Source organism: Topomyia yanbarensis, chromosome 3, assembly GCF_030247195.1.
Source record: "Topomyia yanbarensis strain Yona2022 chromosome 3, ASM3024719v1, whole genome shotgun sequence".
Taxonomy (NCBI): domain Eukaryota; kingdom Metazoa; phylum Arthropoda; class Insecta; order Diptera; family Culicidae; genus Topomyia; species Topomyia yanbarensis.
Window position 1 is genome coordinate 376,878,537 of NC_080672.1, and position 23,114 is coordinate 376,901,650.

The following is a 23,114-nucleotide window of genomic DNA, read 5'->3' on the forward strand; positions in this document are numbered from 1 at the left end:
ATTTAATCTACGAATGCTGATGGTGTGCAGGAAAATGTCATCCGAGATGCCGTGACCTACACTGAACACGCCAAGCGCAAAACCGCAATGAATGTCGTCTATACTCTGAAGCGGCAGGGACGCACTTTGTATGGATTTGAAAGTTGAAAAGGTAGAACTCACTTGAATCATTATAAAAAACGCCCTTTTCAGGGCCACCAAAATCATTTCAAAGAATAAGTTTGCATTTTCTGTTTCATGGACTGTTTCTCCCTGGAGAGCAATTTGGGTTAAACCCTAAATTATGATTTATTTCAGTACGCAAATTGCAAATATGGTCAGAAACAAACTGGAGTGAAGTGGAGAACATTTTTATTAGGTGCATTCAAAAAAGGTTTCAATTCTCAAACATTTTACCAAGGTGCCGTATTACAATACTCTCTTTACCCTGAGTGTTCGATAATCTCCGTAGTGGAAACACAATTTCAATTTTGTTCTTTATCAAAAATATGTGGTCGGCAACAAAGGTGTGGAGATACGAAGAACACATATTGAGGAAAACACAAAAAAGGACGAGCATACATTGTGCTGTAGTCAGGTATAAAAACTCAGCATGCTGTTGCTCACGCTCAGTTCGTTTCCAGCATCAGCATGCAGCAGTTCGTTTGCAGCATCTCCCGCAAAATTCAAACCGCCGTCCGTTTGCTGCTGTTTACGCTGTTTTGAAATGATCATCTTGATTACCGTTTCCGAATGTAAATAAAGAAAACAAGTTCGTAAAAGACGTCACGGAATTATTTTCTCGCATAGAAATTTACAGTATCGCAGTTTATGGACGGCGTTCTATGGTGGCGACATCATTCGAAACACGGTGGTTTCATGCAACTTAGGCTAAACGTCAAGTTGCGGGAGGGTTGGGTACAGGCCATGTAGCGAAAAATGCTGATCTGCTACTTCTCTGATGTTGGTAGTAGGACGACGGTCAAACGCTCGTTTGCGTGCCTTCATTCATAAAAGTTCAACAATATTTTCAAAGAATGTTGCAAATTGTCAACTTGATAATTCCAGAAATACTCCAAATAAACAATGAATGTGCTAAAGTCGACAAAATCGCATAGAAATTGCTTATTCCAGAGCAGAATTTACCGGTCTAAAGTGTATTCTACTTCACTCCGGTTATGTCTCTGACATTACCCACCCATCTTTTTCTCATTTAATGACCCAATTGAATCCTTATCCGAATTTCTATAGTATTTTCCCTGAATTTTGATGAAGGATTCTAGAGGAAAGCTTCTCAGAGGTCTGGTGGCATACTTCACAAAATGGAATTCTAGTTGAAAATTATGATTTATTCAAGATGCTGATAGAATCGTGTTCCTATTTTCAATGAAATCCGGTGTAAAAATCTGATGAATATCCTACTCTGACTTCCAGCGAACTTTGACACAATGTTGATTTTCTCCCATAAATCAATTGATGCCTGCTCAGAACTTCAATGAACCTTTCATGCCCATGCTGTTGATAAAAAAAAAATCACGTTCCTAAAGGACTATAGCTTTTTGTTTACACAACATACAAATGTTTACAACAAGAAGTGAGGCTAATACCTGGAACTAATATCTTTCATTTCAGCACTAACAGTTATAAATATTATCAGTAGAACAGCAGTTATTACAATTAATCTGATTGGGTTCCACTAGAGCAGTGCTGCCAGGGATAGTTTCTATTAATGGTGAAACTGATATTTTGGAATATTTTCGTAGCCTGGCAATATTATTAAAAACTGATCAAACATTCTTATTTAGACTACCTTCAATTACCTTTTTCATGCAATTGGACTAACTTGGAATGTAAATATTGAGCAGCTTCTAGCACTGCGAAAGAAGCACATATCTTTATTAACCCCTTCATGCTTGTGGACAACAACGTTTTTAAACATCTATAACTTTTGGTTGAGGCAAGATTTGCTCACAAAAACAAGTAGAGCTAATAAATGTCACTATTACCTTTCATTTGAGTATTAACAGTTACAAGGATCAGCTCTAGAACGGAAGTTATTGCAATAAGTCTGATTGGATTCCGATGGAGAAGTGCTGCCAAGCACAGTTTATGTTGACGACGAAAAATTAATTTTTCATATATCTTAGTTACGTTGCATTATTATTAAAAATTGATAAAACGTGCCAATTTAGACTGTCTTTGGCTACGTTTTTCAAGAAAAAATAGTTTTGAACCCTTACATACACTATAAAAAAGTTGGAAATAAAAGGGTTAAACCAGGTTTTTCGTGTTTCATGACGCTAAGTTCTAAGAAAAAATAGTTTTGGAACTCTATACTGCCGTTATAAGTATATCTGTCCCATGTTCTATGGGATTCCCTATATACATGGGACAATTATGTTTAGAACGGCAGTATATGCGGTAGAAAAAAGTGGGTCAAGAAAGGGTTTACAATATTCTAATATGAGACCCGGTAGTCACTGAATGCAATTTCAATTCTTGAGTAACTCAAGCAAACATGGATGTTAGGCTATGTAAAAAGGGTGCCAGCGGTACTTCTCACTGAGGCGGCCGGGAACCCATCATCTTCGTAGCCTTTGGTAATCCTTCACTGGTGACAAACTTGAGTGGAAGAGTATGCGAAGACTACATGGGAAGTTGTCACCTCACAATCCGGTACGACATTGGTCAACTAAATGATGCTACAAGGACAAGGACACAGATCTCTTTGTGGGAGCACAACGCGCACTCTTCTAATTAGAATGAGGGTTACAAGAAATGTTAGCTGTGATAGGTGACATCACCACGTAAATTGAACTGAATTCAACAAACAGACGCCCAGCTTGCTTACTTACTTACTTTATTATTTCTAGTGCACAAGTAATCTAATCATTTATCCCGGAAAGTCAAAGCCCCGGGTAAACGAGGTTGACATGTATTAGGTTCTTTACTGCCACAGTTAACCTCACTTTTCTTTACAGTTCGCTTGTACTGTTTACATGGACTAGACAAATTTGTGGACGACTAGCTTCGCTCGGAGAAAATCGTAAAGAATTTTTCTAAGTCAATGTAAACAGTACAAGCGAACTGTCAAAAATGAACACTCAGTTCATTTGTGACGTCAGCGTAAAGTATTCAATTGCAAAAGACACACCTTATTAAAAAGTTTTTCGTGTGCTGTCATGGTGAATAATGTGCTCACTGCTTCCCCAGAGTGTACTACAATGGACACACAAGAGAATGCACCGATTAGAGATGTACAAGCCTGCTTTTTTAGTGAGCAACTCCGAAGCTTTAAGTTCATTGAAGTGAACCGTTTTTTCTGAACAGCTCTTCAACTCATTCAATTTTGACAAAGCTATACCGTGCATCGGTTCATTTTCCTCTCGCACTTTTTGAACCGATGCCCGATCAGCTCTCATAGTCCAATCCACAATTTCAAATTCCCGGCCTTTTTGACGTTTCCATAACTTTTAACAGGAAGCAGACATGATCATTCTGACAAATTCTATTTGTGTGTTATATTCGCAAATTCTTTTTGTACCGACCGCTGAAGAAAACAGACTCGTATGTTCTGTTCTACCACCAAAATATTTTTTTAACAAGTGAAAATATACTCAAAAGTTTGTTTTGATTTTTTTTTGCTTAGTGTTATAGAATGAAGCATATCACACGACAAAGTATGCGCATTGAATATTTATGAAGCGAATTTATTCTATTTTATGATTCAACATTGAATAGCACCGAAATGTTCACCATATTTTTGCCTTTCTCATATAGAAAAGTTATGCAATCACTCTAAAAATCGTCAACCTAATACTGGCCCGGAGGGCCGAGTGTCATATGCCATTCGACTCAGTTCTTCGAGATCGGAAAATGTCCGTGTGTGTATGTATGTATGTGGAAAAAAATGTCACCTCTGTTTCTCAGAGATGACTGGACCGATTTGCACAAACTAAGTCTAAGGTACAACCTTCCCATCGGCTGGTATCGATTTTTTTATTGATCGGACTTCCGGTTCCGGAGCTACGGGTTAAAGAGTGCGACCACACATTCCCATATAAACTGAAATGAAAAATTATCAAAGGGGGGAGTAAGGAAAAATTTCAAAATCAAATTTGAATTTTTGATGCCAAATGACTTTAAAATTCATGAAACATTGAATTTTGATGTAATCTCGCAAAAAATTTTTTGACGAGAATTGACTTTTTTGGATTAAGGAAATTCCCATCATTTCAGATGTAACAACCCCGTAGTAATGCAATTGCGTATTCGGATTTTTTGTTTTCTATACATAGATAAACCTATGTAGAGGGAGCTAAACCTCAAGGATATGCTATTGTTTCTAAACCACTGGGGTAGAGAGCTATAGTTTAAGCCATATTAGAATAGCAATATCTTTTCGGGGATGTAGTCGTTCTGTTCTCTCAATATCCCCTAGGGAGTGTTTATATATTCGCTCCTCGAGAAGTGTCTTTTATTTCATTGGGTATGAAGAATACTTCCGTATTGTCTATGTTCTCTGTGTCGTTATTTTCCTTATTCCTAACCTTACCACTTCCCCAATCGCACCCATCACGAAATGATTAAAAGACAAATCACGGCAAGGCACAAATCTCGGATCAACATATTACATTTTTAATCCCCTCCAACAAAAATGTTGGCTTTGGTCCTATCCGTGGAGTGTGCGTTATAAGTATGTATGTTATATAATTCGCCAAACGTCTTCCATTTCCGTCCGAAGCTTGTACAGCTGAGTTTTTCAAGACCATTTTACGACTCGAATAAGTATAGTAAGAATGCTAGTATTGATCGAGATCGATATCTAAGCTCGGGTCCGCCTATACGCCGTCTATGGTCGAAAATCAGTCCCATAAAGATAGGAACTCCCATACCAACCATGATCGCATATTTGTCCCATTTTCTATGGAAATTCCTATATTTATGGGACTGGTTTGCGATCATGGGTAGCATAGAAAATAGGACAAATATGCGATCATGAGCAGTATAAACCTAACATTCTCATAGTCAGAAAACTTGCTGTAATACGCACCAATTGCATATTATGTATGCACCTGCAAATTTCGACAAGAGAAGTTGATTGTTTTCAATAAATCACACTTAACCGATTCTATTGCAGTTGATTTTGTCGTGCGATGTGTTGGGTATCATAACAAATCGTACCTAAATGAAAAATGAAAATTGTTTTCGGCTGAACCAACAATAACTTGTTTTTTGAATAATGTTGTAGAACATTTCAAATCAGTAGAAACTCGAAGCAAATTATTATAAAGCAAAAGTTCTTTTATGAATTCTTCCACAAAAAATTTCCCATATTTCAATTAAAAGAAGAAAGAGACACCCAGTGTCTTCAGTAAAGTTTTTTGGAATGATATTTACTAAAACTTTGTCGAAGACACCGATCCTGAATATGAACATTTTGACAATGTAGGTTTCAGATCTCACTACTAGACAGATTAACCATCGATTTATCATCACCAAGAGCAGGAGCTTTTCGTATACTGAAACTGTCTTCAAGACACCCTAAAATGTAAAACTCGCGAGATATTTAATTTTGGGCAGCTGTTCACAGCTCTGGACAACTGTGTATCATGAGCTTTTTTTCTGGGAACAGTACTGGTACGGAAGTTTCGCTCGTTTGCTAAAACAATAAGTTATACAAAAAATTTAAACCCAGAAGTAGTTACCTATTTAAAATAGAAAAAAAAATCCTTCCGAAACTTGTGGATTTCTCTTCTTTGGGTACGGTTACTTCCTTCTAACTAATTAATCCGATTCGTTTCAGCGGACTAACTTGTTCCTTAAATCCAACGCAAACAGAGTGAAATTTATACAATGAGTTCAGAAATCAAATCAACCACTAATCCAATTGAACAACCAATTATGCAATGCAAAGTGCCAACCCAATCCGAAGAACCGAAAAGTCCCAAAACCCACCCCCCGCAAAAAAAATTACAGTTCGCTCACTATTCCGACTCACCCTGAACTTGCCCTTCTTTCGCTGCTTGGTCCCGGCACCCGCTGCGCTCTCTGCCGCAGCCAACACCGCCGCTCTGGCTGCCGATTCGTCCACCGATGATCGCCCCACCGGTGCTGGCTGCGGCTGCATCGAGTGGATGGAATGCCGTTTGCTCAGTTTATGCAGATTCATCGTCGTCGTTTGCCACCAGCTCAGCAAAACTCTTCGTAAGCTTCTGAACAAAGTTCACCACCACCTGGGCGTGGAAAAATCAGTCGGAAAACCATCAACTGAATATGACACCACGCTGTCAAGACGCATCTCCTACCGTGGCACGTACTCGTCTTCTGGCCATCCTTTAGTATCTGTTTTATTGATCCGATTCTGGTGAAATCTATCACTTTTATCACTTTTATTCAACCCTCCCAAATCACACTTCTGGATAATACCGGCACTGAACAAATACACACTGAAACTCTAACACATACACACACTAAACGAATTGGAAATCACCAGGGAAAACGGTAAGCAGCTTTCGGATTCGTCTTCATATTTCCGGCCACACGAGTTGATGGCTGGTTTCAATCATTGAAATCGGAAACCGCTTCTGCAGTCGGTTCGTTGACACGCACGAAAATGGAATTTGAGGAGGAGGCCATGCCTTGTACGAGTTGATATTGTTCTGCAATGAAAACAATAAGAACGGAATCAGAAACGTACGATACAGTAATGTCTCGATTATATAGTGGTTGACATGTTTGTTGGTGTGATACGTTCAAATCAATTAACTGAAAAACAGATTGCTGCGTACTGGGACCCTTGAGTATTTGCCGTTTCCGATTATTATTTGTTGAAGCTAAATTTTTTAAATGTTTTTCAAAAACTTCAGATTGATTTTTTGTTCTGCGAGTTTTTGAGTTTTAGGATTTTCGAGTAAATTGTATCTGTAATGATTGAAATCTTTTAATTTTGGATCTGTGGATCTTTAGATTTTTGGAACGATGGATCTTCAAATATATGCTGTTTGGTAATATTAGAAATTTTTATTTTTAAATCTATCGATCTTTGGATCATGAGTTAGATCGTGGGAGCTTTTGATTTTTGTAGGATGGTAGCTTGGTTTTACATTTCTTACAAAAGAAATGTATAGGATTCGCTCAAACTTTGACAACTTTTTCCGAGGCCCGGAGGGCCGAGTCTCATATACCAATCGACTCAGCTCGACAAATTGAGACAATGTCTGTATGTGTGTGTGTGTGTGTATGTGTATGTATGTATGTATGTACAAAATGTCATGTAATTATCTCAGCAATGGCTGAACCGATCTTAATGAAATTAGTTTCAAATGAAAGGCCTAACGTTGCCATTTGACACTATTATTTTTGATTTTCGATATGTTGTTTACTTTCTGAGATATGTGCGATTTTGTCAAAACACAGCAGGTTTCTGGCGAATAACTTTTGAACAATAGAATATTGTCCCACAAACTACACATAAATAGAAAGCTTGTAAAAATACCTTTCTAAAAAGCTATAGATTTGTCTACATCCGTGCACGAGCGGCGGAGATATTAAACATTTTGTATTTTTAGTCCTCGCTTACCAATTTCCACTAATTAAAAATGAGATTGTTTCATACAGAGTATTGCTTTACTGGTGTTTTAGGGGCAAAACTAAACCGATTTTGGATATCAGGGTATGAAAACACATCTACGTGATTCAAGGAATTCGATGTTGAGAAAATTTTGTGAATTACCTTTATAATAAATTAACTATTTCTCAAACATCAATATGTAAGCTCACTTCAAAGACAAAATAATGTGTTGATAAAGAAACAGTGAGCTCTAGTATTTATCCCTTGGATTAGGCATTGCGTTCAATCATGAGGTAAATGTTGGATTGTATATCAATACACAGATCAACAAGTAATTCACCTAGTAGTGAAATAAAAGGTTTATCATATAATTATACTCGTGGCGTCACCGAAAGCGAAAGCAACTGTATGTTTGAAGCCCAAAAATCTAGCGAAAATTTATCTCTTTTGCAAGATTTAGGTTATACTGGTTATGGCGCAAAAATTACTACTTACATTATTTATGATAAAAATGTAAGAAATCAATATATCATAATAATATACCTATAAAAATAATATCACTGCATTAACCATCATTTGCCATTCCTCACACGCCCCCCATCTCTCTCTCTCTCGCTCTCTCTGACTCTCTTCTATCGCATCTATCTAGCTATTTCTGTTTCCATTTCTAAGTTGTGTGATAAGATCTTCTGCCAATCTGAAATATTTATTAATTGTAATTGCGAAGGTTTGAGAAAACAAAACTATTTTTTGTCTGCTGCTACATCAACTCAACTTTAATTCAATTGTATTCAAAGCCTGTATCTACACTACAATTAAGGAAATTCATGGCTATATCAGGAAAATATTTAGCTAAACTGGGTAATATGAAAGTTTGACGATGAAAATTTTCAAAAGAGACATTCCACGTGCGATATTTAAACTATTCGTATCTATATTGAATTTTGAATGAAACATATGCTCAAAGACTGAAAACTGAAGCCAGCAGGATTGGACTTGCCATCATGGTGGCGTGCAGATGGAAGACGGAACGTGGCGCAGGCGAATGAACCATGAGTTTTATCAGCTACACATTCGTTGTATTGGTACGAACTTTCATGAAAAATAACGGTTCAAAGACCAAAAATATCCACAAATTAGATCCAGGAAAAGAAGTCTCCCAAAGTACCCATTCTCGATGGGGGATGCAACTACAATGTGTCTTCTAACTTATCGTCGTCCATATCTGGATATACTGAGTAGTTTGAACCATTTCTTTTTCACAGTATTGGTCTGTATAGGACTTATTTATCCATATTTCCTGCACGAGAATTCCGAACGAAACAATATGAAAGTTATAAGGATGAATGGAAATTGCAATCAACTGAATGCACGGCTTTTATGCTATCAACATAGCCTAGACATTTCACACTATTTACTTCAATGCAAATAAAAACTTTGAAATATCTACCTGTCTCATTCACGAATCGCATTCTCCCTGTCGTTCTCTGTTCAAGGGGCTTGAAAGCACATGTGACCGTGTCTCATTTTACTATATTCAATTGCGCGTTAAAATACTGGACCAGTAAATTCTATTCTGTATATAAATCTTTTTTTCGGGAATATGTGACCAAAAAGTAAACTCCGAATTCCAAAGCAAATTGAACGTTCCAGGTTCCTGATAACTAATAAAGGTCCAACAATAAAGTAGAAACACCAAATAATCTTAAAACGACGCCGTCAAGTAAAGAAGCATGAAAACAAAAAGAATAAAACCAAAAAAAATGGAAACCCTAGAAAGTCCATTGCATATTTATTAGCATTTTCTCAGAAGATGGGATTTTCAAAAATATTTCAAAACTTTCTGATGCAATGGTTCTCAAATTCGTACAATCCGGTATATTCATTTTCATTATTCAAAAATGTTTTTAGCTTCAAATATATGACCATTTCATTTTAATTAATTATTTCATTCAGCATCTTTTTATTCCTTTTGTTCATCTGCTTTCATTTTACTTATTTTATTCGTTTCATTCTTTGGATTCACTCTGATCAGTTTATCCTCTTTGTGCATTTTACTCATATCATTCATTTAACTTATTTTATTCATTGTATGCATTTTATTCATTTTTTCCAGTTTATTCATTTTGTTCAGTTTCTTCATTTTAATAATCTGACAACTTTTTCAGTTTTAATCATTTCATCCAAATAATTTATTTGATTCAATTTATTTTTTTATATTAATTTATAACCTTTTACCACTGTTTAATTTTTATTTTAATCAATGCATTTTATTCTGTTCATTTTCTTCTTTTTAGCCATTTTATCACTTCAGCTCATATTGTTTATTTGATTCGTTTGTTTTATTTATGCATTTCATGTATTTTTTACTTTATTCATTTTGTTCATCCATTCTTTTTATTCATTTGATCCATTTAATTAATTTGATTCATAGTATTCACTGGATGAATTAAATCAATTTGATTCATTTGATTCATTTTATTCATATCTTTAATTTTATGCATTTCATGTTCAGTCATTCGTTTTATTTCATTCAATTTGTTAGTATCAGTCAATTTATTCTATTAATCTTATAACTATTTCTAAATATAATCTTAATTTTTATTTAAGAACCTAATCCAATTTGATCCGTGTATTTTCTAATTTTGATTTACATTAATTTTTCTACTCATTTTATGAATTTAAAAACCTATTATTTCATTTTTTGCTTTACTTTTTTATTTCGGTCGTTTTGTTGATTTCTATAATTTATTCAGTTTATTCGAGATTTTATTTGCGCAAGACTAGAAACTGTTTTCATCCCACCTCTAGTTGGGTGCCTACTTCTCGTGAGTTCTGCAAACTAATCCAATAGTGAAATGTGTAAGAAATGTCTCATCTCACCGCTAGGTGGATTAAATCGGTTTTTGGTATCTTTTCAGTTTTGAAGCAACTAATATTTTGTGGGATTGCCATTATCCATTTTGCGAAGATTTGATCCAAAGAGTTGTTGTTTTTATTTCTTCATTTTTAGATCTCAGGATCGATGTATGTTTGATTTTCTGAATATTGCAGTTCTTTCAAATCGGATTTTGAACATTGAATTGAATTGTTGGATTTTAGGATTTTTTATCTCAGAAAAGCTCAACGAGTTAGGCTGAGATTGAACCCACACCCACTGGGGTCACGCTTACCATAAACGGCGCCATCATTTTAAAGGTATTAGTTACTTTCATCTGTGTAAATATTTTCTAGATGATTATAAATTTGAATGTTTATGTTTCTCGACTATTCAAGACTTCTAGAAAACATTAAGGAGTGTAAGATATTTCAGCTTTTTCAGCGCCATATTTTTCTATATTCTTCATTATTTTCATATTCCTTTTTTACAAAACAACAAATCAAGCAATAAGTAAAAATGAATTAAAATGAATAATAAAGAGAAACGGAAGACAAAAAAGATGGGTGGGTAATGTCTGCGACATAACCGGAGAGATGTAGAATACATAAGGAACACGTTCTTCAAATATGTTGATACTCATTGGAATTTTCGGACAAAAGGTGATTTGGGCGAGGAATATTTCAAATTATTCTTTACAAAAATGATGGTGGTCCTGAAAAGGACCGTTTTTGTTGGCGTTGTTGGCCTTGGTGAGGGAGATGGCTAACGATGAAATGAATTGTTAGCATGAGGAAGTCGCATAGTACTGGCCAATGGCAGAACAGATAATAATTGATTCCTGAAAATCATTTTTTTTTATTCATGTAAATTATACATACTTACAAATCTAATAGAAGATTCCTGGTCGTATTTCTGAATCATTAGTGCGAACATTGTGTAATTTAGTTAAGTACAATGAAAGTTGCAAACTTTCCAAACTCGACCTTCTGTTCCTTCCGAAATATTGAAATGAGGTGTCTATATTAAACCGTTAGTCGTGGTCACAATAAAAAAAGATGGGTGGGTAATGTCTGTGACATAACCGGAGCGTCGTGATTTCAATTCGAGACGTTAATTTAAATCTAATAATATTCAACAGAATCTCGTTTGAATGGGAAATTTTCAAATAATTCTCTATGGTAATAATGGTGGTTCTGAAAAGAACCTTTGGTATCGGCGTTGGTGTTGATGGTGATGCGTTGGATCGTTGGATATATTTGGCATGATAGTTACGTGCCTGGCGAACTGTTTTGTAGCCTCGAACAAAACGACAAGACTCCCCACGGACACGTTGAGCCAATTTAATGTATTTGGCCTGAAAGTTATGCGCTTGGCGCACTATTTTGCATTCTCGAACAAACCGACCAAGTAGGCATCGTTGGCTTCTCGGGGCATCATTAGCTTTGTAAGCGTAGCTCGACTTTGCAGTCCTGCACAATCTCACGGCCCAGACGCTGGAACGATAGCCTACAGATTAGTTGCTCTGTTGCCCTTTAGTTGGGGCGAAATTCTTGCAGGGCGACAGTTCCTGATCGCGTTGCGATGAGTCACCAGTAGCTGGGGCACTTTTTCCGACCGTCGTCATCGCCAACTGCTTTCCTTCGGTGGACTGGCTGCTTGCTAGTGCTTGAACGAATACGAATGATGAGAAAAACCGACCGACAGATATTTATATAATCGCGCTAATATGCACTACAATCGCTTTCTCGCTCGTTCTCGTGCCGTGCATGAGCCTTTCCTTTCCGTCCGGCTTCTAATGGCCAAACCAAAGGAATATGCCGTCTTTCCCCCACCAACTGCTCTCGTCAAGCAACCCAATGCGAATAATCATAGGAACGAACATGTAGTGGAGCTATATATAAACTTTTCATTATTTTATTGTTCGGTTGGTCCACCATTGTGACGGCTCTGTGCGGGATGGGCTGAAAATTTTCACTTTTCCGGGTCGTTTTCGAAAAAATTTTCAAAACACATTTTTTTGTTATTAGTGCATGTTATACATACTTCAAATTTTAATACAGCATAGAGGAACATATTTGCAACAAATTGGCCTAAAAATCAAATCATTCTGTTAAGTATGATAAAAGTTATTAACGTTCAAAATCTGACGCGGCGCCGCAGCCGATATTTTGAAACGGGACCCCGGTATTGAAAGCTTAAATGTATTCTACATTAAAAGATGGGTGGGTAATGTCTGTGACATAACCGGAGCGTCGTGATTTCAATTCGAGACGTTAATTTAAATCTAATAATATTCAACAGAATCACGTTTGAATGGGAAATTTTCAAATAATTCTCTATGGTAATAATGGTGGTTCTGAAAAGAACCTTTGGTATCGGCGTTGGTGTTGATGGTGATGCGTTGGATCGTTGGATATATTTGGCATGATAGTTACGTGCCTGGCGAACTGTTTTGTAGCCTCGAACAAAACGACAAGACTGGCTTCTTCGGGTACCATTACGGCTGAACTTTATAAGCTTAGCTCGACTTTGAAATCCTGCACAATCTCACGAATCAGACACTGGTAGGGCCATTTTGTTTGCTACTAGCACGGAGCTGCACAAAAAAATCATTTAATGCAAACACATGCAATTGAAGCAACACTGATCACTAGAGGGATGGTGAGGGAACACGCACATTCGTTTTGGTAATACTGATAATAACAGTAGAAAGGAATGGAAAAGCAGTGCACGAAACGAGCGTTTTCTTGTTTTCTTGCCTTCTTGCTTTCTTGTTTTCTTGTTTTCTTGTTTTCTTGTTTTCTTGTTTTCTTGTTTTCTTGTTTTCTTGTTTTCTTGTTTTCTTGTTTTCTTGTTTTCTTGTTTTCTTGTTTTCTTGTTTTCTTGTTTTCTTGTTTTCTTGTTTTCTTGTTTTCTTGTTTTCTTGTTTTCTTGTTTTCTTGTTTTCTTGTTTTCTTGTTTTCTTGTTTTCTTGTTTTCTTGTTTTCTTGTTTTCTTGTTTTCTTGTTTTCTTGTTTTCTTGTTTTCTTGTTTTCTTGTTTTCTTGTTTTCTTGTTTTCTTGTTTTCTTGTTTTCTTGTTTTCTTGTTTTCTTGTTTTCTTGTTTTCTTGTTTTCTTGTTTTCTTGTTTTCTTGTTTTCTTGTTTTCTTGTTTTCTTGTTTTCTTGTTTTCTTGTTTTCTTGTTTTCTTGTTTTCTTGTTTTCTTGTTTTCTTGTTTTCTTGTTTTCTTGTTTTCTTGTTTTCTTGTTTTCTTGTTTTCTTGTTTTCTTGTTTTCTTGTTTTCTTGTTTTCTTGTTTTCTTGTTTTCTTGTTTTCTTGTTTTCTTGTTTTCTTGTTTTCTTGTTTTCTTGTTTTCTTGTTTTCTTGTTTTCTTGTTTTCTTGTTTTCTTGTTTTCTTGTTTTCTTGTTTTCTTGTTTTCTTGTTTTCTTGTTTTCTTGTTTTCTTGTTTTCTTGTTTTCTTGTTTTCTTGTTTTCTTGTTTTCTTGTTTTCTTGTTTTCTTGTTTTCTTGTTTTCTTGTTTTCTTGTTTTCTTGTTTTCTTGTTTTCTTGTTTTCTTGTTTTCTTGTTTTCTTGTTTTCTTGTTTTCTTGTTTTCTTGTTTTCTTGTTTTCTTGTTTTCTTGTTTTCTTGTTTTCTTGTTTTCTTGTTTTCTTGTTTTCTTGTTTTCTTGTTTTCTTGTTTTCTTGTTTTCTTGTTTTCTTGTTTTCTTGTTTTCTTGTTTTCTTGTTTTCTTGTTTTCTTGTTTTCTTGTTTTCTTGTTTTCTTGTTTTCTTGTTTTCTTGTTTTCTTGTTTTCTTGTTTTCTTGTTTTCTTGTTTTCTTGTTTTCTTGTTTTCTTGTTTTCTTGTTTTCTTGTTTTCTTGTTTTCTTGTTTTCTTGTTTTCTTGTTTTCTTGTTTTCTTGTTTTCTTGTTTTCTTGTTTTCTTGTTTTCTTGTTTTCTTGTTTTCTTGTTTTCTTGTTTTCTTGTTTTCTTGTTTTCTTGTTTTCTTGTTTTCTTGTTTTCTTGTTTTCTTGTTTTCTTGTTTTCTTGTTTTCTTGTTTTCTTGTTTTCTTGTTTTCTTGTTTTCTTGTTTTCTTGTTTTCTTGTTTTCTTGTTTTCTTGTTTTCTTGTTTTCTTGTTTTCTTGTTTTCTTGTTTTCTTGTTTTCTTGTTTTCTTGTTTTCTTGTTTTCTTGTTTTCTTGTTTTCTTGTTTTCTTGTTTTCTTGTTTTCTTGTTTTCTTGTTTTCTTGTTTTCTTGTTTTCTTGTTTTCTTGTTTTCTTGTTTTCTTGTTTTCTTGTTTTCTTGTTTTCTTGTTTTCTTGTTTTCTTGTTTTCTTGTTTTCTTGTTTTCTTGTTTTCTTGTTTTCTTGTTTTCTTGTTTTCTTGTTTTCTTGTTTTCTTGTTTTCTTGTTTTCTTGTTTTCTTGTTTTCTTGTTTTCTTGTTTTCTTGTTTTCTTGTTTTCTTGTTTTCTTGTTTTCTTGTTTTCTTGTTTTCTTGTTTTCTTGTTTTCTTGTTTTCTTGTTTTCTTGTTTTCTTGTTTTCTTGTTTTCTTGTTTTCTTGTTTTCTTGTTTTCTTGTTTTCTTGTTTTCTTGTTTTCTTGTTTTCTTGTTTTCTTGTTTTCTTGTTTTCTTGTTTTCTTGTTTTCTTGTTTTCTTGTTTTCTTGTTTTCTTGTTTTCTTGTTTTCTTGTTTTCTTGTTTTCTTGTTTTCTTGTTTTCTTGTTTTCTTGTTTTCTTGTTTTCTTGTTTTCTTGTTTTCTTGTTTTCTTGTTTTCTTGTTTTCTTGTTTTCTTGTTTTCTTGTTTTCTTGTTTTCTTGTTTTCTTGTTTTCTTGTTTTCTTGTTTTCTTGTTTTCTTGTTTTCTTGTTTTCTTGTTTTCTTGTTTTCTTGTTTTCTTGTTTTCTTGTTTTCTTGTTTTCTTGTTTTCTTGTTTTCTTGTTTTCTTGTTTTCTTGTTTTCTTGTTTTCTTGTTTTCTTGTTTTCTTGTTTTCTTGTTTTCTTGTTTTCTTGTTTTCTTGTTTTCTTGTTTTCTTGTTTTCTTGTTTTCTTGTTTTCTTGTTTTCTTGTTTTCTTGTTTTCTTGTTTTCTTGTTTTCTTGTTTTCTTGTTTTCTTGTTTTCTTGTTTTCTTGTTTTCTTGTTTTCTTGTTTTCTTGTTTTCTTGTTTTCTTGTTTTCTTGTTTTCTTGTTTTCTTGTTTTCTTGTTTTCTTGTTTTCTTGTTTTCTTGTTTTCTTGTTTTCTTGTTTTCTTGTTTTCTTGTTTTCTTGTTTTCTTGTTTTCTTGTTTTCTTGTTTTCTTGTTTTCTTGTTTTCTTGTTTTCTTGTTTTCTTGTTTTCTTGTTTTCTTGTTTTCTTGTTTTCTTGTTTTCTTGTTTTCTTGTTTTCTTGTTTTCTTGTTTTCTTGTTTTCTTGTTTTCTTGTTTTCTTGTTTTCTTGTTTTCTTGTTTTCTTGTTTTCTTGTTTTCTTGTTTTCTTGTTTTCTTGTTTTCTTGTTTTCTTGTTTTCTTGTTTTCTTGTTTTCTTGTTTTCTTGTTTTCTTGTTTTCTTGTTTTCTTGTTTTCTTGTTTTCTTGTTTTCTTGTTTTCTTGTTTTCTTGTTTTCTTGTTTTCTTGTTTTCTTGTTTTCTTGTTTTCTTGTTTTCTTGTTTTCTTGTTTTCTTGTTTTCTTGTTTTCTTGTTTTCTTGTTTTCTTGTTTTCTTGTTTTCTTGTTTTCTTGTTTTCTTGTTTTCTTGTTTTCTTGTTTTCTTGTTTTCTTGTTTTCTTGTTTTCTTGTTTTCTTGTTTTCTTGTTTTCTTGTTTTCTTGTTTTCTTGTTTTCTTGTTTTCTTGTTTTCTTGTTTTCTTGTTTTCTTGTTTTCTTGTTTTCTTGTTTTCTTGTTTTCTTGTTTTCTTGTTTTCTTGTTTTCTTGTTTTCTTGTTTTCTTGTTTTCTTGTTTTCTTGTTTTCTTGTTTTCTTGTTTTCTTGTTTTCTTGTTTTCTTGTTTTCTTGTTTTCTTGTTTTCTTGTTTTCTTGTTTTCTTGTTTTCTTGTTTTCTTGTTTTCTTGTTTTCTTGTTTTCTTGTTTTCTTGTTTTCTTGTTTTCTTGTTTTCTTGTTTTCTTGTTTTCTTGTTTTCTTGTTTTCTTGTTTTCTTGTTTTCTTGTTTTCTTGTTTTCTTGTTTTCTTGTTTTCTTGTTTTCTTGTTTTCTTGTTTTCTTGTTTTCTTGTTTTCTTGTTTTCTTGTTTTCTTGTTTTCTTGTTTTCTTGTTTTCTTGTTTTCTTGTTTTCTTGTTTTCTTGTTTTCTTGTTTTCTTGTTTTCTTGTTTTCTTGTTTTCTTGTTTTCTTGTTTTCTTGTTTTCTTGTTTTCTTGTTTTCTTGTTTTCTTGTTTTCTTGTTTTCTTGTTTTCTTGTTTTCTTGTTTTCTTGTTTTCTTGTTTTCTTGTTTTCTTGTTTTCTTGTTTTCTTGTTTTCTTGTTTTCTTGTTTTCTTGTTTTCTTGTTTTCTTGTTTTCTTGTTTTCTTGTTTTCTTGTTTTCTTGTTTTCTTGTTTTCTTGTTTTCTTGTTTTCTTGTTTTCTTGTTTTCTTGTTTTCTTGTTTTCTTGTTTTCTTGTTTTCTTGTTTTCTTGTTTTCTTGTTTTCTTGTTTTCTTGTTTTCTTGTTTTCTTGTTTTCTTGTTTTCTTGTTTTCTTGTTTTCTTGTTTTCTTGTTTTCTTGTTTTCTTGTTTTCTTGTTTTCTTGTTTTCTTGTTTTCTTGTTTTCTTGTTTTCTTGTTTTCTTGTTTTCTTGTTTTCTTGTTTTCTTGTTTTCTTGTTTTCTTGTTTTCTTGTTTTCTTGTTTTCTTGTTTTCTTGTTTTCTTGTTTTCTTGTTTTCTTGTTTTCTTGTTTTCTTGTTTTCTTGTTTTCTTGTTTTCTTGTTTTCTTGTTTTCTTGTTTTCTTGTTTTCTTGTTTTCTTGTTTTCTTGTTTTCTTGTTTTCTTGTTTTCTTGTTTTCTTGTTTTCTTGTTTTCTTGTTTTCTTGTTTTCTTGTTTTCTTGTTTTCTTGTTTTCTTGTTTTCTTGTTTTCTTGTTTTCTTGTTTTCTTGTTTTCTTGTTTTCTTGTTTTCTTGTTTTCTTGTTTTCTTGTTTTCTTGTTTTCTTGTTTTCTTGTTTTCTTGTTTTCTTGTTTTCTTGTTTTCTTGTTTTCTTGTTTTCTTGTTTTCTTGTTTTCTTGTTTTCTTGTTTTCTTGTTTTCTTGTTTTCTTGTTTTCTTGTTTTCTTGTTTTCTTGTTTTCTTGTTTTCTTGTTTTCTTGTTTTCTTGTTTTCTTGTTTTCTTGTTTTCTTGTTTTCTTGTTTTCTTGTTTTCTTGTTTTCTTGTTTTCTTGTTTTCTTGTTTTCTTGTTTTCTTGTTTTCTTGTTTTCTTGTTTTCTTGTTTTCTTGTTTTCTTGTTTTCTTGTTTTCTTGTTTTCTTGTTTTCTTGTTTTCTTGTTTTCTTGTTTTCTTGTTTTCTTGTTTTCTTGTTTTCTTGTTTTCTTGTTTTCTTGTTTTCTTGTTTTCTTGTTTTCTTGTTTTCTTGTTTTCTTGTTTTCTTGTTTTCTTGTTTTCTTGTTTTCTTGTTTTCTTGTTTTCTTGTTTTCTTGTTTTCTTGTTTTCTTGTTTTCTTGTTTTCTTGTTTTCTTGTTTTCTTGTTTTCTTGTTTTCTTGTTTTCTTGTTTTCTTGTTTTCTTGTTTTCTTGTTTTCTTGTTTTCTTGTTTTCTTGTTTTCTTGTTTTCTTGTTTTCTTGTTTTCTTGTTTTCTTGTTTTCTTGTTTTCTTGTTTTCTTGTTTTCTTGTTTTCTTGTTTTCTTGTTTTCTTGTTTTCTTGTTTTCTTGTTTTCTTGTTTTCTTGTTTTCTTGTTTTCTTGTTTTCTTGTTTTCTTGTTTTCTTGTTTTCTTGTTTTCTTGTTTTCTTGTTTTCTTGTTTTCTTGTTTTCTTGTTTTCTTGTTTTCTTGTTTTCTTGTTTTCTTGTTTTCTTGTTTTCTTGTTTTCTTGTTTTCTTGTTTTCTTGTTTTCTTGTTTTCTTGTTTTCTTGTTTTCTTGTTTTCTTGTTTTCTTGTTTTCTTGTTTTCTTGTTTTCTTGTTTTCTTGTTTTCTTGTTTTCTTGTTTTCTTGTTTTCTTGTTTTCTTGTTTTCTTGTTTTCTTGTTTTCTTGTTTTCTTGTTTTCTTGTTTTCTTGTTTTCTTGTTTTCTTGTTTTCTTGTTTTCTTGTTTTCTTGTTTTCTTGTTTTCTTGTTTTCTTGTTTTCTTGTTTTCTTGTTTTCTTGTTTTCTTGTTTTCTTGTTTTCTTGTTTTCTTGTTTTCTTGTTTTCTTGTTTTCTTGTTTTCTTGTTTTCTTGTTTTCTTGTTTTCTTGTTTTCTTGTTTTCTTGTTTTCTTGTTTTCTTGTTTTCTTGTTTTCTTGTTTTCTTGTTTTCTTGTTTTCTTGTTTTCTTGTTTTCTTGTTTTCTTGTTTTCTTGTTTTCTTGTTTTCTTGTTTTCTTGTTTTCTTGTTTTCTTGTTTTCTTGTTTTCTTGTTTTCTTGTTTTCTTGTTTTCTTGTTTTCTTGTTTTCTTGTTTTCTTGTTTTCTTGTTTTCTTGTTTTCTTGTTTTCTTGTTTTCTTGTTTTCTTGTTTTCTTGTTTTCTTGTTTTCTTGTTTTCTTGTTTTCTTGTTTTCTTGTTTTCTTGTTTTCTTGTTTTCTTGTTTTCTTGTTTTCTTGTTTTCTTGTTTTCTTGTTTTCTTGTTTTCTTGTTTTCTTGTTTTCTTGTTTTCTTGTTTTCTTGTTTTCTTGTTTTCTTGTTTTCTTGTTTTCTTGTTTTCTTGTTTTCTTGTTTTCTTGTTTTCTTGTTTTCTTGTTTTCTTGTTTTCTTGTTTTCTTGTTTTCTTGTTTTCTTGTTTTCTTGTTTTCTTGTTTTCTTGTTTTCTTGTTTTCTTGTTTTCTTGTTTTCTTGTTTTCTTGTTTTCTTGTTTTCTTGTTTTCTTGTTTTCTTGTTTTCTTGTTTTCTTGTTTTCTTGTTTTCTTGTTTTCTTGTTTTCTTGTTTTCTTGTTTTCTTGTTTTCTTGTTTTCTTGTTTTCTTGTTTTCTTGTTTTCTTGTTTTCTTGTTTTCTTGTTTTCTTGTTTTCTTGTTTTCTTGTTTTCTTGTTTTCTTGTTTTCTTGTTTTCTTGTTTTCTTGTTTTCTTGTTTTCTTGTTTTCTTGTTTTCTTGTTTTCTTGTTTTCTTGTTTTCTTGTTTTCTTGTTTTCTTGTTTTCTTGTTTTCTTGTTTTCTTGTTTTCTTGTTTTCTTGTTTTCTTGTTTTCTTGTTTTCTTGTTTTCTTGTTTTCTTGTTTTCTTGTTTTCTTGTTTTCTTGTTTTCTTGTTTTCTTGTTTTCTTGTTTTCTTGTTTTCTTGTTTTCTTGTTTTCTTGTTTTCTTGTTTTCTTGTTTTCTTGTTTTCTTGTTTTCTTGTTTTCTTGTTTTCTTGTTTTCTTGTTTTCTTGTTTTCTTGTTTTCTTGTTTTCTTGTTTTCTTGTTTTCTTGTTTTCTTGTTTTCTTGTTTTCTTGTTTTCTTGTTTTCTTGTTTTCTTGTTTTCTTGTTTTCTTGTTTTCTTGTTTTCTTGTTTTCTTGTTTTCTTGTTTTCTTGTTTTCTTGTTTTCTTGTTTTCTTGTTTTCTTGTTTTCTTGTTTTCTTGTTTTCCTGTTTTCTTGTTTTCTTGTTTTCTTGTTTTCTTGTTTTCTTGTTTTCTTGTTTTCTTGTTTTCTTGTTTTCTTGTTTTCTTGTTTTCTTGTTTTCTTGTTTTCTTGTTTTCTTGTTTTCTTGTTTTCTTGTTTTCTTGTTTTCTTGTTTTCTTGTTTTCTTGTTTTCTTGTTTTCTTGTTTTCTTGTTTCTTGCTTCTTGTTTCTTGTTTCTTTTTTCTTTTTTATTTTTCTTTTTTTTCCTTTTTCTTTTTTTTTCTTTTTCCTTTTCCTTTACCGTTTTGTCCTAATCATTTGACTTCTACACAATGTTATTTTTCCAAAAGTGCACTAACGAACGGTCGACATGAGATTAAGATTGGTTTAAAATAGAAAAAAAAATTGTCTGATGTATGAGGTTCGTTTAATGCGAGTACACTTGATTATAACGATAAAGGTTCTTTTGTAAGGAAACGATGCTTTCTTTTGAACATATTTAGATTCCAACTTTTAATAAAACATGTGGCAGTGGATTTTTCTTTGTGATTGAAATTTAATAATTTTATTTATAAGTGACCTGTGATAGACTTCAACTTTTCTGTTGTATATTTACAGTTTTCTGTGTTATGTCCGGGAAGTAAAAGATGAATCAATATATTTTAACGCTAAATGGGAAAACTGATACCTAGTCCTAACGTATTTATTCAAAAGTTTTTAGCACAAAATACAAAGCCGTTAAAGGTAATACTAAAAATAAACCTCAATACAATTAACAGTACGATTCTTGATCTTACGGCTAGAACTCACTTTCCGTCCTATTCCATTAGACGGAATCCCGCAAATCGTATTACCTAACATCTTAATTTGAATCAAAGCTTGACAGGACCGCCAGTCGGTCGCTTACCTGCCAGCACCTGTCTGGTGCGCATCAACGTCAAGCTGATCTGCTTAACGAGGGGGAACTGTCTGCTCTTCCATGTGCCTTGGTAAAACATGATTGAATCAATTACGATTACACTTGGACATCTACCGAATCATTGGAATCTTGCGCGGAGACCGTCTACCTTTGCTGAGTGGCACCGGAGACACACCCCGGCGAGAAACCACTTTTCACCGCACCCGATGACAAGGGTGTGAAACGTATAAATAATGAAAATGTCCATCATACGCTAGTGGAAAGCTATACACGCAGGAATACCAACAGAAAATGGCTTTCCATCGTTTCCTCGCCGGGCACTAGGCAGAAAATCTTCTGGGCGTCAGCCGACAATATGCGAGTGGGAAATTTTTTTTTTTTTTTTTCATACGTTTATTTGACACGGCATTTGCAATAGCTTTTTACGCCAGTTTCTTTTTTTACATAGCAAGTTACAAAAATCCTTAAGATTAATTTTAACTATACTAGTACTTTGTCTAAAACTAACACTGAAATCACTTTATTGTTTGCTTTTTTCCTTACATTGTTGTATTTCATACTGATCTAGTATTTTCGGGTGTATTTATTTACTTTTTTTTCTGTTATTGTCTAAATTTAAAAACTAAATATTCTAGGACCCTTTAATTGGTGAATGATTAGCCTTGGATGAGAGTATGAGGAGATGAATTTAATTAAATTTTGACAGACGCTGTTTTTAGAAAATGATAGATAAGTTCCATGTATAGAGGATCGCGATACGCCAGGATGTCTCTAACAGGAACATGGATTGGTCTTCCTCGGACTTGTAAAGAATCTACTAATTGTGATCTGGCTTCACGATATTCAATGCAGGACCAAACAACATGCTCAATGTCATGGTAACCTTCTCCACAAGCACAATGATTACCCTCAGCGAGCCCAATACGACGGAGATGCGCATCTAAAGTATAATGATTGGACATGAGCCTAGACATCACACGGATGAAGTCCCGACTTACATCCAATCCTTTGAACCATGCCTTCGTTGATACTTTAGGGGTAATTGAGTGTAGCCATCGTCCCATATCTCCATTGTCCCAAAGTGGGAAATTTATCTCTCGCCCCGGGAAACTCCTTCCGGGGAATGCAGCCAGTCAGCGGGTAAAGCAATCTTCCAAAAGCGGAGTAATATTTCACTTGAAGATTCGTCGCATTTTCTTCCCATTTTATGGTTCTGTTTTTAAATTGTATCACAAGGGAACGTCCGTGGTATCCAACCAGTGGCTAGCAGTTGAGGCAGGCTCTAGTGCACACACGGGAACACGGTCGGTCACTGTTTGCGATGAGGGGTATGCCACAAACTTATTTATGGGGAAAACAACCTTCCCGAAAGGATGTTAGGATCCTGCCAGTGATGATGGGAGAATAGTTTAGCACAGCGGTTCTCGACCTTTTCACTGGGTGGAAGCCCCTATAATGTTCGCCGTTGTCTGTTGGGATGCTGTTTAGGTAGGGGAATAACCCAATGATGTTAAACATGTATTTTTATCTTGAGCAGAGAAAGGGCTGTCAACATCTAGTTTTATATGAGTTTTATTCGTGAATTTATGTCGAACTTCTCTGGGTAATGGTTGTTTTTAATCTCTGGGTAGTGACGAATGAGTGTGTACACTAATTTCGTCGATTGCGCTTTACTTTGTCTGAGTGTAGAACAAATATAAAAAAATAAAACCAAATACCGCCAAATTCTTCCCTCGGAATGATAATTTGTTTTTCAGCTCGTGGAAACACAAAACAAAAATCGTCTACCGTGATATATAACCAAACAGTATTTTCCGAGTTCCTGGCTTATCTCGCAATAAACTACTCTCATCTGGGAAAGCAAAGCCCGAAAAATAAATTAATACCAATATTTATCTTTGACCAAGCGAAAGGACAGCGAAACACTCTACCGCTCCTTCAAGTTCGTCGGTCACTTTCGCTGAATGGTTGTTCATGTTTGCACATACTAAAAGGGTGAGCTGAAACCACTCAAGAGAGTATGCGGTGGCCTGGTTTTTCGGTCCCGTGATATCAAATTACTATTAACGAGTTTGGTGCCAATGAAGAATAGTATTGTGCTATTTTTTAAATTGTAGCATTTTTGATATTTAAAATTAACTGGGGAAATAACCTATTGAG

General features: G+C 33.2%; 1 protein-coding gene across 3 annotated transcripts in view; it reads right to left on the reverse strand.

Moving 5' to 3' along the window:
• The window catches only part of LOC131693311 (uncharacterized), a 903,090-nt gene that overhangs the window by 781,254 nt on the left and 98,722 nt on the right, over nt 1-23,114 (reverse strand). For all 3 annotated transcript variants that reach the window (XM_058981027.1, XM_058981026.1, XM_058981028.1), the window contains exon 2: nt 5,981-6,641. In XM_058981027.1, coding sequence (XP_058837010.1) covers nt 5,981-6,151 — 171 coding nt within the window. In that variant the 5' untranslated portion in view covers nt 6,152-6,641. The remainder of the gene's footprint in view (nt 1-5,980; nt 6,642-23,114) is intronic.